The 24,301-nt window shown below is 45.8% G+C and overlaps 2 protein-coding genes and 1 pseudogene across 4 annotated transcripts; 1 reads left to right on the plus strand and 2 right to left on the minus strand.

Annotated features, from left to right (window-relative positions):
- Nucleotides 1–2,432: 2,432 nt before the first annotated feature.
- Nucleotides 2,433–7,525, minus strand: LOC123087810 (elongation factor 2-like; annotated as a pseudogene). Its single transcript, XR_006441515.1, has 3 exons — nucleotides 7,399–7,525; nucleotides 5,830–5,959; nucleotides 2,433–5,001 (listed from the first exon to the last, which is right to left on the minus strand). The product of XR_006441515.1 is annotated as an elongation factor 2-like (transcript).
- Nucleotides 7,526–11,396: 3,871 nt separating this feature from the next.
- Nucleotides 11,397–13,303, minus strand: LOC123082800 (elongation factor 2). 2 transcript variants are annotated; one of them, XM_044505043.1, is made up of 3 exons: nucleotides 13,187–13,303; nucleotides 12,284–12,403; nucleotides 11,397–11,789 (listed from the first exon to the last, which is right to left on the minus strand). In XM_044505043.1, exons 2-3 carry the CDS (start codon nucleotides 12,372–12,374, stop codon nucleotides 11,617–11,619), a joined length of 264 nt encoding a protein of 87 aa, XP_044360978.1. In that variant the 5' UTR covers nucleotides 12,375–12,403; nucleotides 13,187–13,303; the 3' UTR covers nucleotides 11,397–11,616. The 2 variants fall into 2 exon arrangements, with proteins under 2 accessions (XP_044360978.1, XP_044360979.1); XM_044505044.1 differs by lacking the exon at nucleotides 13,187–13,303 and adding an exon at nucleotides 13,030–13,176.
- A 5,103-nt stretch (nucleotides 13,304–18,406) lies between these two features.
- Nucleotides 18,407–21,399, plus strand: LOC123087811 (calreticulin). Its single transcript, XM_044509920.1, has 13 exons — nucleotides 18,407–18,656; nucleotides 18,822–18,929; nucleotides 19,019–19,211; nucleotides 19,305–19,563; nucleotides 19,672–19,728; nucleotides 19,990–20,037; nucleotides 20,133–20,219; nucleotides 20,309–20,366; nucleotides 20,488–20,555; nucleotides 20,655–20,750; nucleotides 20,857–20,904; nucleotides 20,987–21,031; nucleotides 21,131–21,399. Exons 1-13 carry the CDS (start codon nucleotides 18,560–18,562, stop codon nucleotides 21,251–21,253), a joined length of 1,287 nt encoding a protein of 428 aa, XP_044365855.1. The 5' UTR covers nucleotides 18,407–18,559; the 3' UTR covers nucleotides 21,254–21,399.
- Nucleotides 21,400–24,301: the final 2,902 nt, after the last annotated feature.

Consider the following 24,301-nt stretch of genomic DNA (forward strand, 5'->3'; position numbering starts at 1 on the left):
AGGGCATTTGCCAGTGCCAAGCACCATCCCAATTGATGGCCACACAATTTTGGCCACAGGACATGTAAAAAGAGAGATGTTGTGAGGTTTCTACCTCATTGCAAAAAGAACACACAGGGTTCCCCGGCCAGTTTCTTTTTCTCATTACTTGCCTGGTCAAGACCGCATCTTGAGAAAGTTGCCACATAAACCGTTCTTCTCTGCATAGCAATTGTTAAGAAAATCAACATGTAAAATAAACCATTCTTCTCTGCATAGCAATTGTCTTTGATGTCTTATTCCTAAGGATATTATTAATCTTTTGAGGGTTAAAGAGCAATGTAAAACTGACATCAAAAGGGAATTAAACTTTTACATGGGAATGCCTACTGGTCTTGGAAAAACATGCTTACACTTTGCTATGCTACTTTGCAAGATAATGGCGACAATTTTCTGAACTGGATATCCTCAAAAGAGAAAAAAAAATCTGAACTGAAAATGGAGGGTAAATATTTACGATGGACTGAACTATCTGTCAGGACAGCATGTACCGTGGCCTTTGATGCCATATGAACCTAGCTTGGATGCCGAAGAATCAATTCGTTGAACATCGAACCTGCAAGAACCGACAAAGATCCATCTATTCTCGTCTATATATGCATTCAACTAAAGCAGCTGATAAAATGCTGAACCTTACCGAGCAAGATCATTTGAAGTTATAATTTGTTGGAAAACAGAAGGGAACAACAAACAGAAGTAGCCGCTAGATTCCAAATAATTTCTACATATAAGAAAGCACCAATGTTAGGCTTTAGGACACTATGTACAGAATCAGTTAATGTAGAAATAAGAAGTAAAAAAAATCACAAAGCCTACTGTTGTGGCGACCTACCAACAAATCATTTGGTACAAACATATGATGTTTTTACTGGAAATTCATTCTCAGTACAAATCACCGAGCAGCACGAAAACAATAGCAGCTGCTGGCATGGTTCAAGGATACGGAGAGAGTAGTATTTTTAGGAAATATTATGGATACGGAGAGAGTAATATTTTTAGGAAATCATGCTCAACTTAGACTTCATCCAGAGGTGGGTGCAATCAGTAAGTAGTACTGTTTGTGTTGTCACATTTTATGTCTGTGGGGGTTATGTTCTCTTAAGGGAGCATTTTTGGAGGAGTTTCAGCCATGGAGAGGGGATTCGCGTGGAAGACCTTATATTCATTGTACATGTTTTAGTTAGCATGAAGGTCTGTCTAGCCTTTTTTGAGGAGCACTGGAATTTCAATGGCAACATTATTTCTACTATCAGCAACCCACAGAAGCTTTTCTATGTTCTGTCATAAAAAATAGGAGACAGATCAATTTTACAATTAAATTTACCATGAAAAACTTCACAATGCAATTAACTAAAGAAACTTCACAATGCATATTGCTTTAACAGTGGAATAAGAAAGTTGACTGAGCATGACTTTCACCACCACATAAAAGAACGTAAAACCACAAATATTTAATGCAGAGTATCCCTAAAGTCACAAAGGTTCAATTTGTAATGCTGCAAAGAATACTTCTCTCTTATATTCTGAGCTCTAACATATGCTTCCAGGATCTAAATTATATCACTCCAAACACTAAAAAGGAAGTTGTGAAGCACCAACAGAATACTGATACAAATATCCCCTCACATAGTTCCTCTAGACTATACTCATTTTCTAATCTAGAGATAGCTCTGTGGCCGTATGCAGGAAATACAGAGTACACTCTGCTCTTCTGCACGTGTGACATGTCCCCAAATCATCTCCAACTTTAGAAGGCAAAGTTGAGCTATCAACAAGGCATAATCATATAAAAATGATGCATCTAAATACAAAACAAACATTATGAGACGATTGAACGTTGCTATGTCCTATAAGAACATATACAGTGCAATGAATTGTTATACAGAGAGGAAACTAATGTCAACAAATTTATGCCACGTACCAGCTATAAAAAATATCAGTGCACTAGAATATGAAGCATTGCGTATCCAACGAACCGACAAGAACTTCAGCATAAACAAAACCATGAAGCATAGCAGCCCTGACTTCCATCAACACAAATTCTTTTCGGTGTCACAAATTCAAACAGACACAAAGTGACAGGAATTTCAAGTCAAGGGCATAAAGCCACAAACAAAATATAGGAAGTTATCAGTGAAGAACATAATGCTGGAACCATAACAGGCGAAGATCACATGAACAGGCAAAAAAGCCGCAAATAATAAATCACCTGGAATTGTCAATGAACCAGGACAATGGCAAGAACACATCACCCAATTGCTAGACAGACATTAACTAACAAGAATAGAGCAAGGAAAAGCAAGTTCATAGCTATAACTAGGTAAAGAGCAAAAACAAAAACAATCGCACCACAGTATCAGGAACTACCAGTAGACAATAGGGTACACAATCTATGTTTAACATCTGTTACATTACGATACAGATCAAAATGTAGCCGTCTCAGCATCACGACAGATAAGACGATTCATAGACAGAATTAATGCAGCTCCCTTAACAAACAAGAGAAAGTAGCAAAACATGACCAAAAATTTAGAGCTTGTCCTCAAAATCGGATAGGGGAGTCATCTGTTCCTTGAGACCCTTCCTCTTGCGGATCTCGGTGACAAGCGTCGCCGACTGGGTCCCAGGGTCCAAAGGATCGGAAGCCATGATGTCCCAGTGGTCAAACACACACTGGGGGAAAGCCTGACCGGACGTCGCAGCCCTGAGGGTGCTCGAGAACCCGAAGGACTCAATGACAGGCAGGTAGGCCTTGATGTTGTAGAGCGGGGTACCTTGCCTCTGCATCTCCTCGAACACGTGACCTCTCTTCTGATTCAGAACACCATAGATACCACCAAGCGCATTCTCCGGGGCCTGGATCTCAACCAGGTAGACGGGCTCCAGCAGCCTTGGCTTAGCAGTGAGCTGAGAAGCGTAAATGACCCTCCTAGCCGTTGGGATGACCTGACCACCACCCCTGTGAATAGCATCAGTGTGCAGAACAACATCACAGACCTCAAAGCAAATGCCACGCATGTTCTCCTCAGCCAATGCACCTTCCTTTGATGCCCACTGGAACCCAGCCACAACAGAGTCCTTGATTTCATTGAGATACTGCACTCCCTTACACATGTCGACAACCATGTTGGGGCCAGTAGTCTCAGGTCCAAAGCACCAAATCTTCTTGGCGAGATCCTTGTCCCAACCAAACTCCTCAGACAGGATCTTGGAGCGCACCTTAGGATCATCACGTGGGCCAATTCGGCCATCATCAATAGCCTCAGCCAGTCCCTCCTCCAATGGGCGAGCCTCCATGTAAAGACGGTTATGCTTGTTGGGGGACTTGCTCATGACGGTCCGGCAGGACTTCTCCAGAACAGTCTCACGGAAGGAGACAACAGGAGGGGAAACAATAATTTCAGCACCACCCATGAAGTCATCCTGCAGATCCTTCAGACAGATTTCAAGATGAAGCTCTCCAGCTCCAGCAATGATATGCTCACCAGACTCTTCAATGGTACAGAGAACCATAGGATCAGACTTGGCAAGACGCTTCAAACCCTCAACAAGCTTAGGAAGATCAGAAGCCACCTTGCACTGAACAGCAACACGCACAACAGGGGACACAGAGAACTTCATTGCCCTGATTGGGCAGGCATCAACTTCCTTCTCATTTGTCAGGGTTGCATTCTTGGTGATGAACTGATCCAAACCAACCAAAGCAACAGTGTTACCACAGGGAACATCCTCAACAGACTCTTGCTTCTTTCCCATCCAGATAACAGTACGCTGGACACTTTTCACATACAGATCCTTCTTCTGGCCAGGAACAAAGTTAGGTCCCATGATACGGACCTTCATGCCAGTTGCAACCCTCCCAGCGAAAACACGTCCAAAGGCAAAGAATCTACCCTTGTCAGATGCTGGAATCATCTTGGAGACATACAGCATAAGAGGACCGTCAGGGTCACAATTTCTGATAGCATTAGCATATATATCATCAAGGGGGCCCTCGTATAAGTTCTCCACACGATACCTCTGTGCCTTTGAAGGAGAAGGGAGATGAAATATCATCATCTCAAGCAGAGCACGACTGGCAGGCAGCCAAGTTTGCATCACACGCTTCATGAGAGCCTTGCCCATCAAGTCCTTCTCATCATTCTTCATGGTCACACCAAGCTTCTTCAACATAGGCCACAACTTATCCTTCTGATCATTCATGCAGGTGGCTATGATTTGCTTGATTGGCTCGTAGCAAAACTGAACAAAACCTCTCTTGCAGGTAGCTGTCCCGGTGTTCTTGGAGGTCCATTTCTTTGTGGCTGGGTCAAAGAAGTTCTCACCCCACAGCCTCTCCATCATCTTCGCCTCATCAACTCCAAACTTGGAAGCATACATCTTGGCAAAGTTTGTAAGCCCACCCATGCAAACCAGCAGAGAACGCAACAGTCCCCTTCTCCGGGTACACTTGGACATCACCAAGGAGCACATCTTCATATGTTGCCATGATGACATTGGCATTTTCAATGACACGGGAGAAAGTCTGGTATGCTTCCTCACCTTCCACTTGAAGCTCAAGGAAGCATCTGTCCATCTTGTTCACGGTGAGGACAGGTCTAATCCTCTCACCAAGGGCTTGGCGCAGCACAGTTTCGGTCTGCACACAGACACCCTCAATACAGTCAACAACCACTAAAGCACCATCGGTGATACGAAGAGCAGCTGTGACTTCCGAAGAGAAGTCAACGTGGCCAGGTGAATCAATAAGGTTGATCAGGTATTCGTCCCCATCCCTGTCGCCCTTGTACATCTCGAGTGATTCAGGAGTCATCTGATAGAAAAGAGAGATACCCGTGGATTTGATTGTAATACCACGTTCTGCCTCGTCTGCACGGGTATCAGTCATGCGAACATCACCAGCAACTTCCTGGGCAATAATCCCAGCAGCTGCCACAAGGGAATCCGTAAGCGTAGACTTGCCTGCAGATATGCAAATAATATGTGAGAACAGAACAGTGCACAAGCATCTGGTTTGACAGTTGAACATAATCTACATGAATATAAAGTTGAACATATTGAGTTATATAAGACAGAATAGGACACAGCAGTACAGTATTTTCAAACAATCAAGAAATAAAATAATAAGGTACAAATAAGACGAGCCAGGTATTTAGCAACATGGTTAAGCAAAATCTAGTGGGAAATTGCAAACAACACAAATATAAAGATATGAATATTGAAGTAACTAAGTATAATCATGTAAATTTCAGATCTTATACACTAATGCATTCAGGGACAACATGAGCATACACCAAACTGGGGAGATTTGAGCCCTTGGATGTTATGTCATAGTAACATTTAAGCTGGTTGAAGCAGAAATCAATCAGAGGGCAGGCCTGGCGCAGTGGTGAAGTCCTCCCCACTTGTGCCAAGAGGTCCTGGGTTCGAACCAGCCTCTCTGCATTGCACTTTGCAGGGGTAAGACTAGGTTCCTATAATCCCTCCCCAGACCCCACCTTGTGTGGGAGCTTCTATGCACTGGGTCTGTCCTTTTTAAGCAGAAATCAATCATATAAGAAGCAGTAGTATAGTAGTAAACTCCAGGACACAATAAGATGGATTGATTTTAGGGACGAAAATAATTATTTCAAAACAATTCTAAACCACTCGTTAAATTTAACCAATTTAAATAGTAGAATTAATACAGTAGAATTAAGAGCAGGCTACAAAAACATCAACATACAAAATTCTACTGTATAAACTCAATATTTAGGTACAACTGCCACTGTTGAGTGTTGAGGCACATACCATGGTCGACATGAGCAATAACAGACATGTTACGGATATTATTTTTCTTATCCATAATCCCGCGGAGCTCCTCCGCTGTGAACTTCACCATCTTGACTGCTTATGAATATCACAGCGGGGATATAAGTTCCTGTTCAGAGAATAGCAAAGCTATTAGAATTGAACAAGAATCAGATGTGGATGACTAAACGTGAATATCCAGCAGTGTAATATAATGATTATGTTCAAGTAAACTGCAACCACAATTGTCTACTAAAAATGCTTAATAATGAAAAATAGCAACAATGAGGAACAACCAGGTAATGCAAAAACACACATCGCGACAAGAAAAGCAATCCACCATGAAAAGTGTACATGCAAAAGCTGGTGCTCCACCATAGAATGGGCTGCACAACTATGAGGAACAAACAGGTATGGATTTCACAAACTAAACCAAATACTACCAGATCTGTACAACTAACTAGGGGGTGAATCATAGTAAAACTTCTCAGGATTTGATCAAATTATATTAGAAAGGCTTAATGAGCAGATACAATAAGTAATCTGTACATGAATAAGCAAGCATCTATGCTAACCATTAAGTGACAAGTAAGTCATGTAAATTAAATTTCATTATTACCACAGTGACATAATCAAATACGCAAGCACAAAACCTGGTACTACTCAAAAAGCATAGCTTGACGCCTAATTACAAAGGGAAACAAGAACACATGTAAACAATTTCTTTTGCAAGCAATGTATGAGTGGCAAAACAGTGTAGAAGTACAGCCCAAAACAAGTCGCGTAAATGGTCTGATCAGAGAAAACTAACATATGGGGAGCACTGAGAAAGGCCAAATCATACATGGCAAGCACATAAAAAAACGCAGAAGTTGCCCACACATAATAGTTTAGGCGAAATGGCTAGATCAGAGAAAAATTCATGCAGAACTTGAGAACTAAAATTACATAGAGTATAGTAGTAAAACAGACCAACATATGCATCTCCCATTTCACACATTAAATTAGATTGAGCATGCGAAGCAGTTAGACATGCATCTCCATTTCCTCCACGCCGAACATGGTAGCAGAAAACAAAATCGACCAGGTTACAGACAGGCAGCAAAGTAAGCAAGCAAGCGAGCAAGCAAAACCCTGCAGCTCGAACGATTTCCAGCGAATCCCCGTGGACGAACAGCCGAGCGAAGTAGCCAAAAATACAGACCAACTTCTCTCGGGGAGAACAAAAAAAAAATAGATCGCCGCCGACCACACCGGAGCGACGGAAACCACGGGCGCCTACCACCTATGCGACCACCGATAACTAGTGGACGCACGCGGGAGGAGAAACAACGGGCATCCATCCACGCCAGCACAGATCGCTCCCGGAGCAAGCGATCGGGGCTAACGGAGCGGCAGATCTACCACGGGAATGATGCGCACACGTCCCTAACGACGACGAATCCGGCGAACCAGAGCCTAGAACCCAGTGAAGCCGGTCGACTAGGCAGTAGCTAGCTGGCGGCGAGCTCCGGGGAGAAGCAATCGGAGGAGCGGTGAGGGCGGGGGAGGAGGAGAGGGGGGTCTCACCTTGGGGCTTGGCTTCCGCCTCCCGATCCGGGAGGATGAGATGAGGAAGCGGCGGTGGAGAGGGGCTTCGGGTTTAGGGGACAGGCGAGGGGTGCAAGGGACCTGCTTGCGGATATACTGCGTGAGGTGCGATTGGGAGACTGCGTGGACTGCGACCACGGCCCAGGGTGATGGAAGCGGCTGGGTGGACTCAAGGCCCGGCCGAATGAATGGCCCAGATGTGTGAGAACTTTCTTATTACAAAGAAGTCCATTTTCACCTTAAAAAAGAGTCCATTTCTTGCTAAAAAAAAGGTCCATTTTTCACCCTCAAATGTGCCCCGATAGACAAATCCCCCCCTGAAGTCGATTTTGGTACAATTTTAACCCTGAAATATCTTTTTTTTTGAAGCTAAAACGCCAGTTGGCTCTTTATTTGTTTGGCGCTAGCAACCCTGAAATATCTGAAACCAGGTAAATTTGCCCCTTGAGTGGTTTTAATTTAGGTGGTTTTGGGAGATGAGGTCGTCTTCCTCCTCCCTCCACGGAAGCCAAGTCATGCATAAGCACAAACACAAAATGCGTAGTGAGCATCTCCCGAAAGCAAGTGAAGTGGGTGGAAGCGATGAGGAAGAAAGAGTTGTAGCGTATGTGGTGTGGCACGCCCAGGTGAGGAAATGGATGAACTTGAAGGCGGGAGTGGCGGGCATGTCAGCGTCCTTAGCGAAATTGGTGTGCGCCCATTGGAGGACGTAGGGGCTGGGTTTGGAGCGGATGAGTGCCAAACCGACGACGGTGGGCACCGCATCCGCTCTGACCCCTCTTCCTCTTGGGTGGCCATTGGTGGATCTCACATGCCCTGTTCATCAGCGAGAGGCGGGGAAACGGAATCGAACAGCAATGGTCGCGGGCGGCGCCGACGCGCTCTGGTCGGAGAAGAGCGAGAGAAAGGAGTGCAGGTATTCCGCATCTGCTGTTGTCGCACGCGGTACCGACGACTAAGCTAGGGGCTCTCGCTGCAATGAGAGAGGACCTCACCCTGCACTCGCGCGCCAGGTTAGGGGGGAGGACAGCTGCGGTGGCTATCGGAGCACCGCATCATGGAGGAGGGAGCTCGGTGTCGGGAGGAGCCAGGAGCGTCAGGAATACCGGAGGTAGCTCGGGGAACGCGATAGAGGCGTGATACGTCTCTGACGTATCTATAATTTTTTATTGTTCCATGTTGTTATATTATCATTCTTGGATGTTTTACAATCATTTTATATTATTTTTTGGTAATAACCTATTGACATAGTGCCCAGTGCCAGTTATTGTTTTCTACATATTTTTTACATCTCAGGAAATCAATACCAAACGGGGTCCAAACGCAGCGAAACTTTTTATGATTTTTTTTGGACCAGAAGACATCCAGTAAGCAAAGAAGTACCGAAGAGGGAGCCCGAGTTGAGCACAAAACACCAGGGCGCGCCTGGAGGCCCAGGCGCGCCCTGGTGGGTTGTGCCCACCTCGGTGGCCACCCGCACCGCCTCTTTGCTCTATAAATATCTCAATATTCCAGAAACCCTAGGGGAGTCGATGAAAATCAATTCCAGTCGCCGCAAGTATCAGAAACACCAAATCCAATCTAGACACCATCATGGAGGGGTTCAGCATGCCCATTGGTGCCTCTTCAATGATGCGTAAGTAGTTCACTGTAGACCTACGGGTCTGTAGTTAGTAGCTAGATGGCTTCCTTTCTCTTTTTTGATTCTCAATACAATGGTCTCTTGAAGATCCATATGATGTAACTCTTTTTTGTGATGTGTTTGTTGGGATCCGATGAACTTTGAGTTTATGATCAGATCTATGTTTTTATCCATGAAAGTTATTTGAGTCTTTTTTGATCTCTTATATGCATGATTGCTTATAGCCTCGTATTTCTTCTTCGATATTTGGGTTTTGTTTGGCCAACTTGATCTATTTATCTTGCAATGGGAAGAGGTGCTTTGTGATGGGTTCGATTTTACGGTGCTTGATCCCAGTGACAGAAGGGGAACTGACACGTATGTATCATTGCTATTAAGGATAACAAGATGGGGTCTATTTTTACATAAATAGATCTTGGCTACATCATGTCATCGTTCTTATTGCATTACTCCATTTTTTCATGAACTTAATACACTAGATGCATACTGGATAGCGGTCGATGTGTGGAGTAATAGTAGTAGATGCAGAATCATTTTGGTCTACTTGACACGGACGTGATGCCTATATGCATAAACATTGCCTTGGATATCACCATAACTTTGCGCTTTTCTATCAATTGCTCGACAGTAATTTGTTCACCCACCGTATTATTTGCCTTCAAGAGAGAAGCCTCTAGTGAAACCTATGGCCCTCGGGTCTATTTTCCCTTATATATTTTCAGATCTGTAAACTGAAAAAAAACCAAAAATATCTCGCTGCAATTTATTTACTTTTATTTTATTTTACGTTTTAGTTATTTTATATCTATCTCTATCAGATCTCACCATTGCAATTGACCGTGAAGGGATTGACAACCCTTTATCGCGTTGGGTGCAAGTGTTTGACTGTTTGTGTAGGTGCATAGATTCAAGACTTGCTTGTGCCTCCTACTGGATTGATACCTTGGTTCTCTAACTGAGGGAAATACTTATCTCTACTTTGCTGCATCACCCTTTCAAAAAAACCAACGCAAACTCAAGAAGTAGCAGTATCCACTTGCATCGACAGAAGGGATACATAGGCTAAGCTTCAACGCAAAAACATGAACCTTCAGAGGCACTAGAGCCTTCCAAATAATTTCAATTGCATTGGAGTTTGCTTGTACCTAGCGTAGCATCAGTGCCAAATGGTAGGTGCTCCGGACAAAAAACTGTCGTTCTTCTTAGGATAGTAGGTATACCTGGTCATCCCTCGGGCCGGGCCTAACCAAGCCCAATGCAAAAAACCCAGGCCCAGGCCCGGGCCGGCCCACCAGTGTAAAAGCCCGCCGGGCCTCGGGTCGGGCCTCTTCATTATTAACACGCTAATATGGCGGGCTCGGGACCGGCCTGGCCTTCGGGCTTGAAATCTAGGCCCGAGCCCGGCCTGTGGACAAGGTCGGACCAGGCCGGGTCAGGTCGGGTCGACCGGGCCGAGCTGCCCATGGCCAGGTCTAATAATAGGTAGTGAAGTCATCATCTTCATAATTTGGGCGACCTGATTTTCATGTTTTCTGCATCATGCATCAGAAGAATCCGCCAAACTACCACCTCCTCCCAATAGTCTTGATCAATGACGTCTGTCATCGAACAAACACGTGAGTTTAAATGATTACTCGCAATATTAACCAACCTGTGGTAGGATGGTTAGGTGGAATATCCCCAGCCAACAAGGGTTCAAATCTTGGTGCTCGCATTTATCCTAGATTTATTTCAGGGTTTCCGGTGATGCGTGTCCAGTGGGAGGAGACGTTCTCGTTGACTACGAGGCGTCTATGGTGACTTCGTAAAATCTCGGCTTGCTCTCGGAGGTGCTCATAGGGGTAGGGTGTGTGTGCGCTGTATGAGCGCTTCCGTCAGTACTGTGTTAAAAAAAGATCCAACTAATCCTCATTTTTTAACATTTAATGGCCATGCAGTGTGCACGCGTGCTGTCAGTACCGTGTTAAAAAATAGATCCAACTAATCGTCATTTTTTAACATTTAAAGGCCATGCATAATGCCTCGTCATCCTTACGATGTAGTTCAAACAAAAGTATTATTTTTAAACCTCCCTCAATATATACTTAGTTTTCAGTGATTTTGCACATAATATGTCCATGGCAAGCAGGGTTTTTTATAAAAAAATTAGGTCTCTAAATCTACTTCCCCTAGCCTTTTCTCTTTCATCACCCCCGCCCAAGAGGAGAATTCAAAAACACTCATCCCATAAGTAAAGGAGGATGCAATACATGTGATATATTCCACTAGAGTCAGTTATGTGTTTATGATAGAAAACAAACACCACACATGAACAAACGAGTGATGGCCACAAAGATGACATGCACACATACACAAAAGATAAGCATGACATGCAACAAGAGATGTAAGTCACCACATTAAAAATAGAGTTTACAAGACATAGAAGAATCACAAGAACAAGTCTCGTAACTCTTGATACCTTGGGACGATCCTAGTTTAGTGAATCATTATTATCTCCCATCAGGACCAAGACACCAACAATAGAGAAAAAGACACTATTACGGTGGCTGAGCGTCTTATTTGAGATCTTCGGTGGGAGTGTGTGACCCTGACTGAGGAGGTGGTGAAGCAACAACCTTCTCCCCCTCGGCCTTGTCTGCAGGGGTACCAGTCATGCGAACATCGCTAGCAACTTCCTGGGCAATAGTCTGAGCAGCTTCTACAAGCGTATTCGTAAACGTAGACCTGCCTGCAAACATGTAAACAAAATGTAAGAACGGTGCTAAATTGTGTTATTGAACAAAATGAAAGCATCAGGTTTGAACAACTGAACACAATTTATATGAAGAGACGATTGAAAATTTAGTTGGGCACAACAGTGAAGTACATTGAAACAAAATAAGTTGACTACTCATATAAAATAACATACCTTACAAATTGTAATAAAAACATGATCGTGAGTACACTCCAAATTTGGTAGATTTGAGCCCTTGGCACATATGTAGTAGTTACATTTTAGCTTACTAAACCTTAAATCAATCCTATGACAAGAAAACAAAATACGATGGATTGATACTTCCAGGGATGGAATTAATTACTTCGTAATAACAAATTTGAAAATTTACACATGTTTTAGATTTAATGCAATATATAATTAAGAACATGCTATGAAGACATCAATCAACGAGAATCTACAATTTAAACTTAAAGTACGAGGCCACCGCGCACTGTTTAGGCACATACCATGGTCAGCATGAGCAATAACAGAGCTATTACGGATGTTGTCCTTCTTGTCCATAATTGCGCGGAGCTCCGCCGCTGTCCACTTCACCATCTTGACTATCACGGTGGTAAGATAAGTTCCTACTCAAAGAATAGCAGAGCATGAGTATCCAAGATCATTAATACGAATAATTATACAGGAAAGGAAACACACACATGCAACAATTCTTTTTGCAAGTAATGTTCGAATGGCAAGACAGTGTAGAGGGCTGCTTTGTAGCAGAGTAGTATTAGCATGCACAAGTGCTGGCAGCATTATCCTGTAACTAGCACGGTAAGAAACAGTGCGATGCACAGGACGTCAGAGTCAAACTCTGAAAGAGATGCAACATGCATCCAACCATACACCGAAAAAAACACACGTAATGATAATAATTTAAACGAAATGATCAGATCAGAAATCCATTCATGCAGAAAGCCTGCAGTGAAATTACATGGAATAGTAACACGCACCAATATGCATCTGTTGATATCTACCTTTTGAAACATAGAATTTGACTACATTAAACATCCGATGAGAAGATAAGGAACAGAGAGCAGAACCGAGCAGCAGGTGAAGGCATGCAAGCGAGCGAGCACTATATATTCCTACGGCATGAACATTCTGGCTGAACAAGTGAATGAACTGTGAACAGTCTACCAGCAATATATACAGAAAAAAGTAAAGAACACCACACTAGAACGACAGATCCAGGCATGTCTAGTACCGGTCGAACATCTGCGACAACTTAGCGACCGATGCACGAGGGTGGACGACGAGCGCCTATATATCTGTACGTAGCAGCAGGACGAACAATGGCAGATCTACTAGGTTCAGAATGATATGCCAACGACGAAGAAGCAGTCAAACTAGGGCTGGCTCACCTTGGGGTTTCGCTCTCCCGATCCGAGAGATGAGAAAATGAGGAGGCGGCGGCGGCGAAGGTCTGAAGGGTGCTTTTTGGCACGCTTGGACTAGGGCCGTGAAGGAGACCGGCCAGATGGAATGACAGCCCGGCCCAAAGGGTGCCTTGTTTTCCTGAAAACAGACTAGTGTAGTGTTTTCATTTTCATCTAAGAAAAACTTTTTTTTTGCGGGAAAGAGGATTTCATTCATCAAGTAATATGATTACACTCAGCGGCAATGATGCTCACGATCTCGTCGGGAGGGTTACACAGCCAAACAGCAGTCCGCTGTTGAGTACGTCCCAAATGGGCGAGAGTGTGGCTAGCGAGATTTACACTACGCTTAATCTTCTGTAACTGGATCCTTCTTTCTTGAGCTAGCAGGGATCTAATCTCCATGACTCTATGAGTGTGAGCTGACCGATCTTTCCCCACAGCAGAGATCAAATGTAGCGCATCCGCACAATCGCTCTCTACCACAAGGTCCAATTCTGTCCAACTGAGCGCCAATGTTATGCCTTCGTGAATTGCAGCTAGTTCAGCCTCCAGTGCATCCACACAATTCACAAGGTCTCTGGTTGCAGCGAGCATCACAGCCCCATTGTGATCACGAAGTATCATACCGGCACCTGCTGTACCATCTAAGGCCACGAACGATCCGTCGACATTCAGCTTGGCATAGCCAATCGCTGGAGGCATCCAGTGCTCCACACGCATCATTGGCTTTGGCTCCCAAACATGTTCCCCAAAGTAATCAACAATTTGTTTACCTTTGATCTGATCAGCCTGAGGGTGTTGCTGCAGCGACAAGATCGATGTGACGTAACTAGCGAGGAAGCGGCGAGAGACCTCAATGGGGATCGCCGGCTTCTGGTGGGTTATTTCATTATGCACATACCAAGCCCGCCACATAATCATCAGGGCCATGACTCTCTGAGGTTCAGTCAGCTTGTCTAGGAGGGCGGAATATCCAATCCGTCTCTGAATCCTGAAGGTCGGCATCATTAGGAAGATCCCAAACTTCTCGCATTGCATTCCATAGACCAGCCGCATGGGGACATCGAATAAGGGCATGGTGAGCATCTTCAAGAGCATTACCACAAATAGTACAAGCTTGGACATGCACCATGTGTTTAACTTTCTGGGTTGCTTCCGTGGCCAAAGCTTCATGTGCAGCCTTCCACGCAAATATGCGTACTTTGGGCGGTGCCTGACTCTTCCAGATGAGATCCCAAACAAGACGTCGACCATCAGGGCGCATACTCGAGGCCCCTTGATCATTGGCGGCCATCTTTTCCTGTAAGGCAAGAGAGTATGCACTCTTAACTGAAAACAATCCACGCTTGTCAGGAAACCAAGCCACAAAATCAGATTCCAACCGTGGAGAGGGCATGATTTTCAGAATCTCAATAACATCAGCGTGACAAAAAGTGTTGTTGTAAGAGCCCTCTGTTCCAAGATCCATCTGTATTCAATAGTTCAGCAACCCACTTCAGACGACACCGTCGTTTCGGCGTGATGGGGCGGCATGAAGTACCACGGGGTATCCATGGGTCTCTCCAGATCCGGACCTTTGCACCATTGCCGATACGCCAGATGATCCCTTTCTTTAACAACTCAAGGCCAAAATCGATGGCTTTCCAAGTAGATGATGCATTTCCCGTGAATACTGTATCCACCAATGGGCCATTGGGATAATACTTTGCCCTCAGGACTTTGGCGCATAAACTATCAGGATATTCAATTAATCTCCATGCCTGTTTAGCCAACAAAGCCTGGTTGAAGAGCTGTAGGTCTCGAAAACCCATACCACCACAAGCTTTTGGCCTGATCATACAATCCCAAGAAATCCAATGAGTGCGTCGTTTATTTTTGCTAGCACCCCACCAAAACTCTCTTATCATTTTCATAAGATCTTCACATAGACCCGCAGGAAGTTTAAAGACCCCCATCAAATAGGTTGGCAAGGATTGCGCAACTGCCTTGATAAGGATTTCTTTTCCACCGCTAGAAAAATCACCCCATTGTACCATTCTTTTTAGGAGCTTCTCTTGAATGCTCTGGAACTTTCCTCGAGTCATCCGGCCCTCTGGTGTTGGGAGGCCCAAATATTTTGGCTCGAATTCAACTTGTGTGACCTGTAGTACAGCCCGAACCTCCTCTTGTGCATCGCTTGGGCAAGCTTTCCCAAACATCAGGGAGCATTTATCAACATTAACCAGCTGGCCCGTCCCTTGCGCATATGTATTGATCACTTGCTGCACCCTCAAGGCTTGCTCAGCCTCTGCCTTAAAGAAGAGCAATGTATCGTCGGCGAATAACATATGAGAGATACCAGGGGCCCTGCGACATACTTTCAAAGGCACAATCTGATTATCATTGATCTCTTTCTGAAGTAAAGCTGAGAGACCATCCGCGACAAACAAAAATAGGAAAGGCGACAAGGGATCGCCTTGGCGCAGACCACGGGTAGGGATAAACGAATCCAGCAAGGTTCCATTGAATTTAACTGAGTAGCTCACCGTGGTCACACATGTCATGATCCAACTGATCCATCGGTGAGAGAAACCTAAGCCTTTCATCGCCTTCTCAAGGAAGCCCCAGTCCACGCGATCATATGCCTTTGACAGGTCAATTTTGTAAGCACGAAAATTCTTACCCGGATTTGTGTTCTGCTTAATAAAATGGAAGCACTCAAAAGCCACCAGCGCATTATCTGTAATAAGCCTTCCAGGGACGAACGCACTTTGGTTCACCGAAATAATATCACCAAGTATAGGCTTCAAGCGATTAGCTAAGCATTTTGCAATCACCTTATAGAGCACAGTACACAGACTAATAGGCCGAAATTCTCGCAAACTTGATGGCTGATCCACCTTGGGAATAAGAACAATAGCAGTATGATTGATATTGGCCGGCATATTACCTGTTACAAAGAACAACTTAACTGCTGCGATGATCTCTTCTTTCATGATACCCCAATTTCTCTGATAAAACCTCGCAGGGAATCCATCTGTACCTGGAGCCTTAAGTGGCCCAATTTCAAAGAGAGCATCAGAAATTTCTTTATCACTGAGACCTTTTTTTCAAACAGATTCACAATGTCACTCGGATTAAGGTTGGGATCTTGACTAAACAACTCTTGAAAGAAACGAGTAGCTAAGTCCTCCATCTCGGCCGTAGAGGACACCCAACAAGCGCCGATGCAGACAATATGAACTCTTTTGGGAGAGAGCGTCCGACCTGTCAGAATTTATTGAAAAGGTATGGGCCGAGGTTGGGGATAAGAGTAACCTGGGAGCTATCCAGGGGTGCTTAGGTAATGTGATGAGATCGCTGCAGGACTGGAGTAAGAGTAAGTTTGGGAATATCCTGAAAGAGCTTGAGCTGGTCATCTAAGAAAAACTGTTCCCCTCAAAAAAAAATCTAAGAAAAACTGTAGTGTTTTCATTTTGGCTTCTTCCACATCGCGATGCGTGCGTGCACGCGACGCATTCCACGCCGTGTACCTTAGCTGGATCGATGTTATCATGAACTTGTGCGCACACGGGCAAACGACCGATGAGAGTGTTGAACTGGTCGCACTTTAAGGTCAAGCACCGGGCGTTGGAACATTGGATTTTTAGGGCCTGTTTGGGTTATGGTTTTTTTAGATACACCTGTAAAAAATACGTGTATCTATCCATCTGTTTTGTTTCAGTTCAAAAAACACTCATGTTTGGTAATTTAATACTCCCTTCATTCCAGAATAAGTGTCCTGACTCTAATACAACTTTCTGCTAAAGTTAATACTCCGTATTAAAACACAACGATGCCAAGCACAATCTTAGGTTTTCTTTCTCAGTGAAGTTTGAAAAAGACCTTGAACTTGTAGAGACGGTCGGAATTGAACCTTAAACTCTCAATCCATGAATATTGACGATCTGTACTTAGCGCTCCCAGTCAATTCCAACCCTAAACTGACCCTAGATTGTTTGCCCCACCGGGAAAAGTGCACCCCGAATGCTTCTCTCACTAACCACGTGGTCCTACTTGTGATATTCACCCCCCTCCTCCTCCCCCCCCCCAAAAAAAATATATCTCCTTTCTCATTGCCGACGATTCGTTCGTCCACATGAGGCATGCATGACATGATGCAGACCTCCTTGTGGCGCATGTTCACAACCAAGACGAGTCGCCTAGGAAGGGCGAATGTTATCGTTGTTGCTGTTATCATCATCAAGGGCATCGGGAACACGCCGACGAAGAACGTACGGTGAAAGACATCGCCAGTCGAGTTGCTAGAGCATGAATGATAGCATATCCATGGGAGGTCCTCGATAATTGTCTATGTCACGCCCCCACCTCCACACCCTGGAGAATCTACCCATATGAATACTCGCCTCCATGGACAAGACAAACTCGCAGTTGTGCAAATCATTTTGTGCATTCCACCCCTTGCACGCATTGCAGCCACATACAACGCATCACCAATTACGGTGCGGAGTTGCCGAAGCACAATAGATCTCCATGCAGCTCCATAGAGCATCCTTAAATGATTTTGACTGAAATTGGGGATTGTATGCTGGTGCACACCATGCATTTGACCAATGCTTTAAGATCCTCGCCGGCACGTACCTTCATTGGTGGCCACACTGCGAGTCGCACGACCACCTCTGGTGGCGACGAGGAAGAGGGGAAAGTGGAGGGAAGGCCGGTGGCATGCTAGGGTTACGCCTCCCGAGTCACCCCTGCAGGAGCAATGAGGGGGCCGAGTGTGTTGACCCTTACCTTTAGACTGCTCGCTTTCCATGGTGCCCCTGGTTTCATCTCTTATTTGATTGTCACTGATGTCAACTGTCAATGAATGCATGAATAAAATGGGTATTGAATGCCAGAAGCAAAATCTGGAGCCAGAAGTGTAACAACACACGGACATTGATCGTGAATATAACACCATTTCTGACACCCGGGGCCCCGCCTGCCTATGGGACCCACCCGCCGCGCGGCACCACCCACAAGCCGGTACATGCAAGCGATACCTACGAGGAGGAGGCCTCCACGTACCATTCCTCGTCCTGGCGCTCGGAAACACGTCGCTTTTGCCACGCGGCGCCCTCCCATTCGCCAGCCCCTCCCCGCCCCCGTGCGCCATTGGCGGGTCACGCGGCCCATGCGTGCGCCGCGCGCGCGGCAACCACCCGGGCTCGCGCTGTCAGTGAGACGGCGCCCTCGCGCGGCGACGCCACTCCGCTCCTTTATCAAGGCGCGTCTCGCGCTCGCTATCCATCAGGAGGTTTTAGGTTGCGGAGGTTCGGAGTTAGGTACACAGATCGGAAGGGTCTAGAAGCTTCCGTTCCGTTGGTGGTGACGATGGCGGCCCTCGCTAGGTCGGCCGCCGCGGTGGCCGCGCTCGCGCTGCTCGCGTCGGCCGTCGCCGGCGAGGTCTTCTTCCAGGAGAAGTTCGACGGTGAGCCGCCCTTCGGATCCAGATTCCAAACCCCCCTCCTCTCTCGTAGCGGGCGTGTTCTAGATCCAGTCGATCAAAACGTCTCAGTTGTTCGTTGATCCAGTCCTACTTGTAAGTCGTTTCGTGCCTGAATTCTCGCCGTGATTTGTGCCTGACGAAATACAGGCGGATGGGAGGACCGGTGGGTCAAGTCGGAGTGGAAGAAGGAGGACAACACGGCCGGCGAGTGGAACCACACCTCCGGCAAGTGGAACGGAGACGCCGACGACAAAGGTAACTTTCGTCGCCGGATTTCGTTTTGTTATGTTCTGTTCTGTTATGATCGGCGGCGAATGGGGGACTGAATTGTTCTGTTTCCGCAGGCATCCAGACGTCGGAGGATTACAGATTCTACGCCATCTCGGCGCAGTACCCGGAGTTCAGCAACAAGGACAAGACCCTGGTGCTGCAGTTCTCGGTCAAGCACGAGCAGGACCTCGACTGCGGCGGCGGCTACGTCAAGCTGCTCCCCGCCGACGTCGACCAGAAGAAGTTCGGCGGCGAGACCCCATACAGGTGCCGATCATCTCCTCTCAATTGTTCAACCCGTCTCCGATCTGTTTTAGTGGCTGGTTGATCATTCATGCCCTGGTTCGATTCGAATCGCAGCATCATGTTCGGGCCGGACATCTGCGGGTACGCCACCAAGAAGGTGCACGCGATCCTCACCAAGAACGGCAAGAACCATCTGATCAAGAAGGAGGTGCCCTGCGAGACGGACCAGCTCACGCACGTCTACACCTTGATCCTCCGGCCCGACGCCACGTACAGCATCCTCATTGACAATGTCGAGAAGCAGTCCGGCAGCGTCTACAATGACTGGGACATCCTTCCTGCCAAGAAGAAGAGGGATCCTACTGCCAAGAAGGTGAGGTTCAGAGATAAAACTGTCTACTAGCCATGGTTAAGGTGTTTTTGTCACAGAGGTGATAAATAATAAAGCCATTAATATAACATTGGGTGATGATTGTTGCAGCCAGAGGACTGGGAGGACGAGGAGTTCCTTCCTGACCCCGAGGACAAGAAGCCAGAGGTAGCTTTCCCTTTGTTGCTGCACAATTTGGATGATGATATTGTTGTAGCATGAGTATTGATTTGCCAATGCCATAATATTGAGCTAAGCCCAACTATTCATCATATTCTGTGTTGTGTCTCACAAGTCTACCGATGCAAAGTGTCCATTATACAATCCTAACTGCACAACATGAGTTTCCACATTTTTGTGTTATAAACTGTTGTTTGTATTTGATGCTTTGCCTCTGGTGGCTTCCTGTCTGACTCAGATTATTTGCAGGGGTATGATGACATTCCCAAGGAAATCACTGAACCTGATGCAACGAAGGTGCACATTTTCCCATTCTTAAAACAATTTTACTTTGTGCTCTGTTGCCTCTTCTATGCAGTTTCTCACATTGGTCAATATTACATATATGGCAGCCTGAGGACTGGGATGATGAGGAAGATGGTGAATGGACAGCTCCAACCATCCCAAACCCTGAGTACAAGGGACCATGGATCCAAAAGGTATAACTATGACAGCATGACTAGTTACTTTACTTGTTCTAGACAGGTAGCAATGTGCTTTACAAGTTCTGACATGAGACTGTATTCAGAAAATCAAGAACCCTAACTTCAAGGGCAAATGGAAGGCACCTTTGATCGACAACCCAGGTAAACTGGGCTTGCCCACTGTTGTACATTCATATTAACTGCTGTACAGTTATCTTTTCTGCTCAACTAATTCAGTGAAACATCAAAGCTCATATGATCTTCTTTTCCTTTGTTCGTACAGAGTTCAAGGATGATCCTTACATCTACGCTTTTGACAGCCTGAAGCACATTGGTATTGAGTTGTGGCAGGTTAGTGCTTCACAAGTTCTGTGAAACATGGTTAGCATAGCACATTGTGAAGCTTTTGTTGGGACCACTGATATTGATTTCTCCTTTGACCGGCACTAGGTTAAATCAGGAACTCTGTTTGACAACATCCTGATCACTGATGACCCCGAGTACGCCAAGAAGTTCGTGGAGGAGACCTGGGGCAAGCACAAGGATGTATGCCGTCTTATCACGAGCAGTTTAAGTTTTGTTTCATTTTCAGTTTTGCTTCGTTTTAGATATTTGATGTAGAGAGCTAAGTCAATGGCTCTCTGCCTTGCAGGCTGAGAAGGCCGCCTTTGATGAGGCCAAGAAGAAGAGGCTTGAGGAGGTATATATGCAAACATCTTCTATTTGTTATACTGCCTTCTACGCTAAATCCAGTACTAACTACTCTGTTTTCTCCTTGTCAGGAATCCGCAAACGCTAAGACCGAAGACAATGACGATGCAGCTGATGTAAGCTGCAAATGAATTTAATTTTATCCTCAACGTTTCTAACTGCTTATATGACGTGTCTCATCTTAACACAAAACTACATTCTCTTACCTGTGGCAGGAGGATGAGGGCAAAGCTGCCGGTGACAGCGATGAGGAGAACAAGGATGCCTCCGGCGATGAGAAGGTGGAGGAAATTAGCAAGGATGCTTCTTCTTCTTCCGACAAGAAGGACGAGCTTTAGAGTGTAGCAGGAAGGCTCTGTATCTAACCTTTTTCCTCTTGAGAAGAACATTTTCTGTGAAAGATGAGAGAAGTAATGCAATCTCGGCTCTTGTAATTTGTTATGTTTTTGTCGGTAATAGGAAATATAGCATAGTCATGAATCTCTCTCGGTGCCTCATCGCGTTTTTTTTTGGAGCAACCGGTTGGAGGTCAACCTTCTAATTAAGAACAGAAGAAATAATTTACCTGTCAAAAAAAAGTAGGAGAAATAATTCAGCTAAAAAAAATAGAAGAACTTTTTGAGAGAAACAGGACCCCAAAAAAAGCCAAAGTACTTGCAGCACAATAGGTTCATCCAACTCATCAACGGCCCGAGTTTGATGGAAGCAAGAGTCTCAAACAAGCCCTACTCATCAATGTTTTTGCCTCGTTTTAGAAAATTTTGAAATGTTTTGATGATCACTGTCTTAAACCCAGACCCAATTCCAAACTAACCCATGTATGTCGTAGTTTTCTGAGCCAAGACACTGCAGCTCAGCAGTTTTCAGCAAAACTATATTGTTATGATGTACAACTACAGTAGAAATGTTGATTTAGAAGATAAACACTACCTGTCTTGAATAGCCAGCCTCTTCGAATTAGCTATGCATGCTACTTAAACCAAGCAACTGCCGGCAAGAGTAGGAAAAACAGATTCATACAGAAAGGAAAAAAAAGAGAGTACTGTTTTCTTGCAACTGATGAAATATGTCGACGATGTTTATCCCATTTCTTAAAGTCTTCACATAATAGAAACATTGCCGTATAGAACAACAAACAGACCCTGAGCCGTTCCAGTGCTAAGGCATCATCATACAACTATCAGGTTTAGCAGTTACAAATAGTTTTCAAGTCCTAGTTGCGACGCTATCTTCAGAACAAGTCTTCAACATCATTCGCTACTTCACTTGTTCGTGCCTTAATTCTTGTCAATGTTTGATCTGGAATCTAAACTACAATACCATGAAAAGAAGTGTTTCCTGACTGCGGAGAAAAAGGGGATCCTACTCACGGCACTGATGATGACTGACCATCAGAGTAGCACTAAGCAGCACACAACAGATTGAGATGTTAGTATGTCAGATATATATGGAAAGCTTAACTCCTCCAAATGGCATGTATATATGCTAGCAGAATGGACTGAGACAAGATGTAATACATTTATACATATGGATTTCACATAAAAAGCAACATTCACACATGCACAAGAAGATGCAAAATTGTTTATACAACCCTCCAAGACTAATGCAATGCCTGTTGCTTCAAAGCAAAGGGCAAAACAATGGCAGGCTTTTCAGAGCATTGATTGGTATACAAGTAGCTACTTTGCTAATTATTTGTCAAACAGCCGATGTGCCTGAACTATTGTTTTCTCCCCCCTCACCGCTTGCCTCCTCACAAGGTTTCAACGCCAGCAGATTCTGGTTCTCGCGTCGGGGCACAGGAGTGTAGAAGCCGACAACTGGAATCAGATTGCAGAAGCCACGATCATCCGGCACCTCCGTCACCAACCCTAATTGCAGATCGATTGTGTGAAGAGGCTATCAATCGTGTCAACGAAAATGACTTGTGCTTCCTCAGTAAAGCCCAGCACGGCCACTCTGTAATTTATACCCGGGACCAAGAGATCGCTAGTTGGAAGCAAATTTTCCAAGCAGAAGATGCAGTTCAGTACCCATCGTGCATCAGTGGTGTCACTCGCCTTCCTTGTCCACAGTTTGAGGCGCAGACCCGATTCTTCACTAACTCCCAGTCCACCATCCTCCGCAAGCATGAGTTTAAATCTGTTGTCGTCCAAGGACGACGACCCACCGTCGGACTTGTAGTCGGGCTGGCTGTCAGGTGGGTCCAACACAGCCAGGCCATGCCTCACTAAATCATACTCCAGGATCAACCCAGCATCGGACATGAAGTAGAGCAGAGAGCTCGAGCAGGCTAGAATATTTTTCAAAGAACATCATGAATTCGCTGTGCATCGAGGTCAGCTCGCCCCACGTGCCGGTCTCCGACGAGTATACGCCGGCCGATATGACATTCTCGTCGTAGTCAACGTCTTCGTTGTCGACGACGAACACGAAGACCACACGGAAAGGACCCCCAAGGCAGTCGCGGTGGTCGACCATAGGTTCGGCTGAACCATGGTCCAGAATCACGCCTCTCCTGCGCATAAAAATGTTATACGGAACCATGGTTCAGCCGAACCTACGCTCGACACCATTGATCTCTGGACACTTTTTATAAGGATCCGTGCATAATTGATTAAAAATGCATGATGGGAGCTGTTTGCATGTTAAATAATGTATGACGCGGGTCCATATATAGTAGGATGTTGAATCATACGGCGTCGATCATAGGTCGCTGAACCATGGTCTAGAATCACGCCTCTCCACTGCGCAGAACACCGCCGCGGTCGGCCAGCTGCCGTTGAACGCCGCGGGCACCGGTATGCACTGCTGGGCGCCCGTGATTGGCTCCCACAGGAGCAGCTCCCAGGTACGAGTATGATTGCGCTTGGAAAGGAAGAGGGCGTGGCCGTGGCGGCAGTCCACGGCCCGCCACGAGCGCCAGTCCGGGGCGGCGAGGGAGAAGGGCGACGCGGTGGTGTGGACGAAGTGCGGGATGTCCTCGTCTTCCGATCCATGGAGAAAGCCGAGCACGGGGGGTGCGAGGTAGAGCTCATGGAGGCGGCGGCGGAAGACGGGGTGGAACCGTGGGAGACGATGCCTCCCCAGTCCTTGCAGACGAGGGAGGCGCGGAGCAGGCATGCGGGGTCGGCGGGCGGTAGGCGGAGGAGGATCTCTTCGACGAGCTCGTCCGGGATCGCCAGCGGCGAGGCGCGACGTCGCTGCGGTGGTGGTAGCTGGGTTTGGGGTTGTCTGTGTGAAAGGGCTTCGCTACATCTACTGGATTATAATCAACAGTTTTGCTAGAACTCATCTAGATGCGATATAATTTGGTCTCATTCATCTTTTATAGTCATTGGATGCGATGCTATAAGATGCGTGTGTGCTGACATGGACTGTATCTG

Source organism: Triticum aestivum, chromosome 4A (assembly GCF_018294505.1).
Source record: "Triticum aestivum cultivar Chinese Spring chromosome 4A, IWGSC CS RefSeq v2.1, whole genome shotgun sequence".
Lineage (NCBI taxonomy): Eukaryota > Viridiplantae > Streptophyta > Magnoliopsida > Poales > Poaceae > Triticum > Triticum aestivum.

Coding starts and splice junctions, on each gene's coding strand:
- LOC123082800 (XM_044505043.1), bottom strand. CDS start 12,374: ATGGTGAAGTGGACAGCGGCGGAGCTCCGCGCAATTATGGACAAGAAG. Junction 11,790..12,283: donor TATTGCTCATGCTGACCATG/GTATGTGCCTAA, acceptor ACATGTTTGCAG/GCAGGTCTACGTTTACGAAT.
- LOC123087811 (XM_044509920.1), top strand. CDS start 18,560: ATGGCGGCCCTCGCTAGGTCGGCCGCCGCGGTGGCCGCGCTCGCGCTG. Junction 20,556..20,654: donor TTGGTATTGAGTTGTGGCAG/GTTAGTGCTTCA, acceptor GACCGGCACTAG/GTTAAATCAGGAACTCTGTT. Junction 21,032..21,130: donor ACAATGACGATGCAGCTGAT/GTAAGCTGCAAA, acceptor TACCTGTGGCAG/GAGGATGAGGGCAAAGCTGC.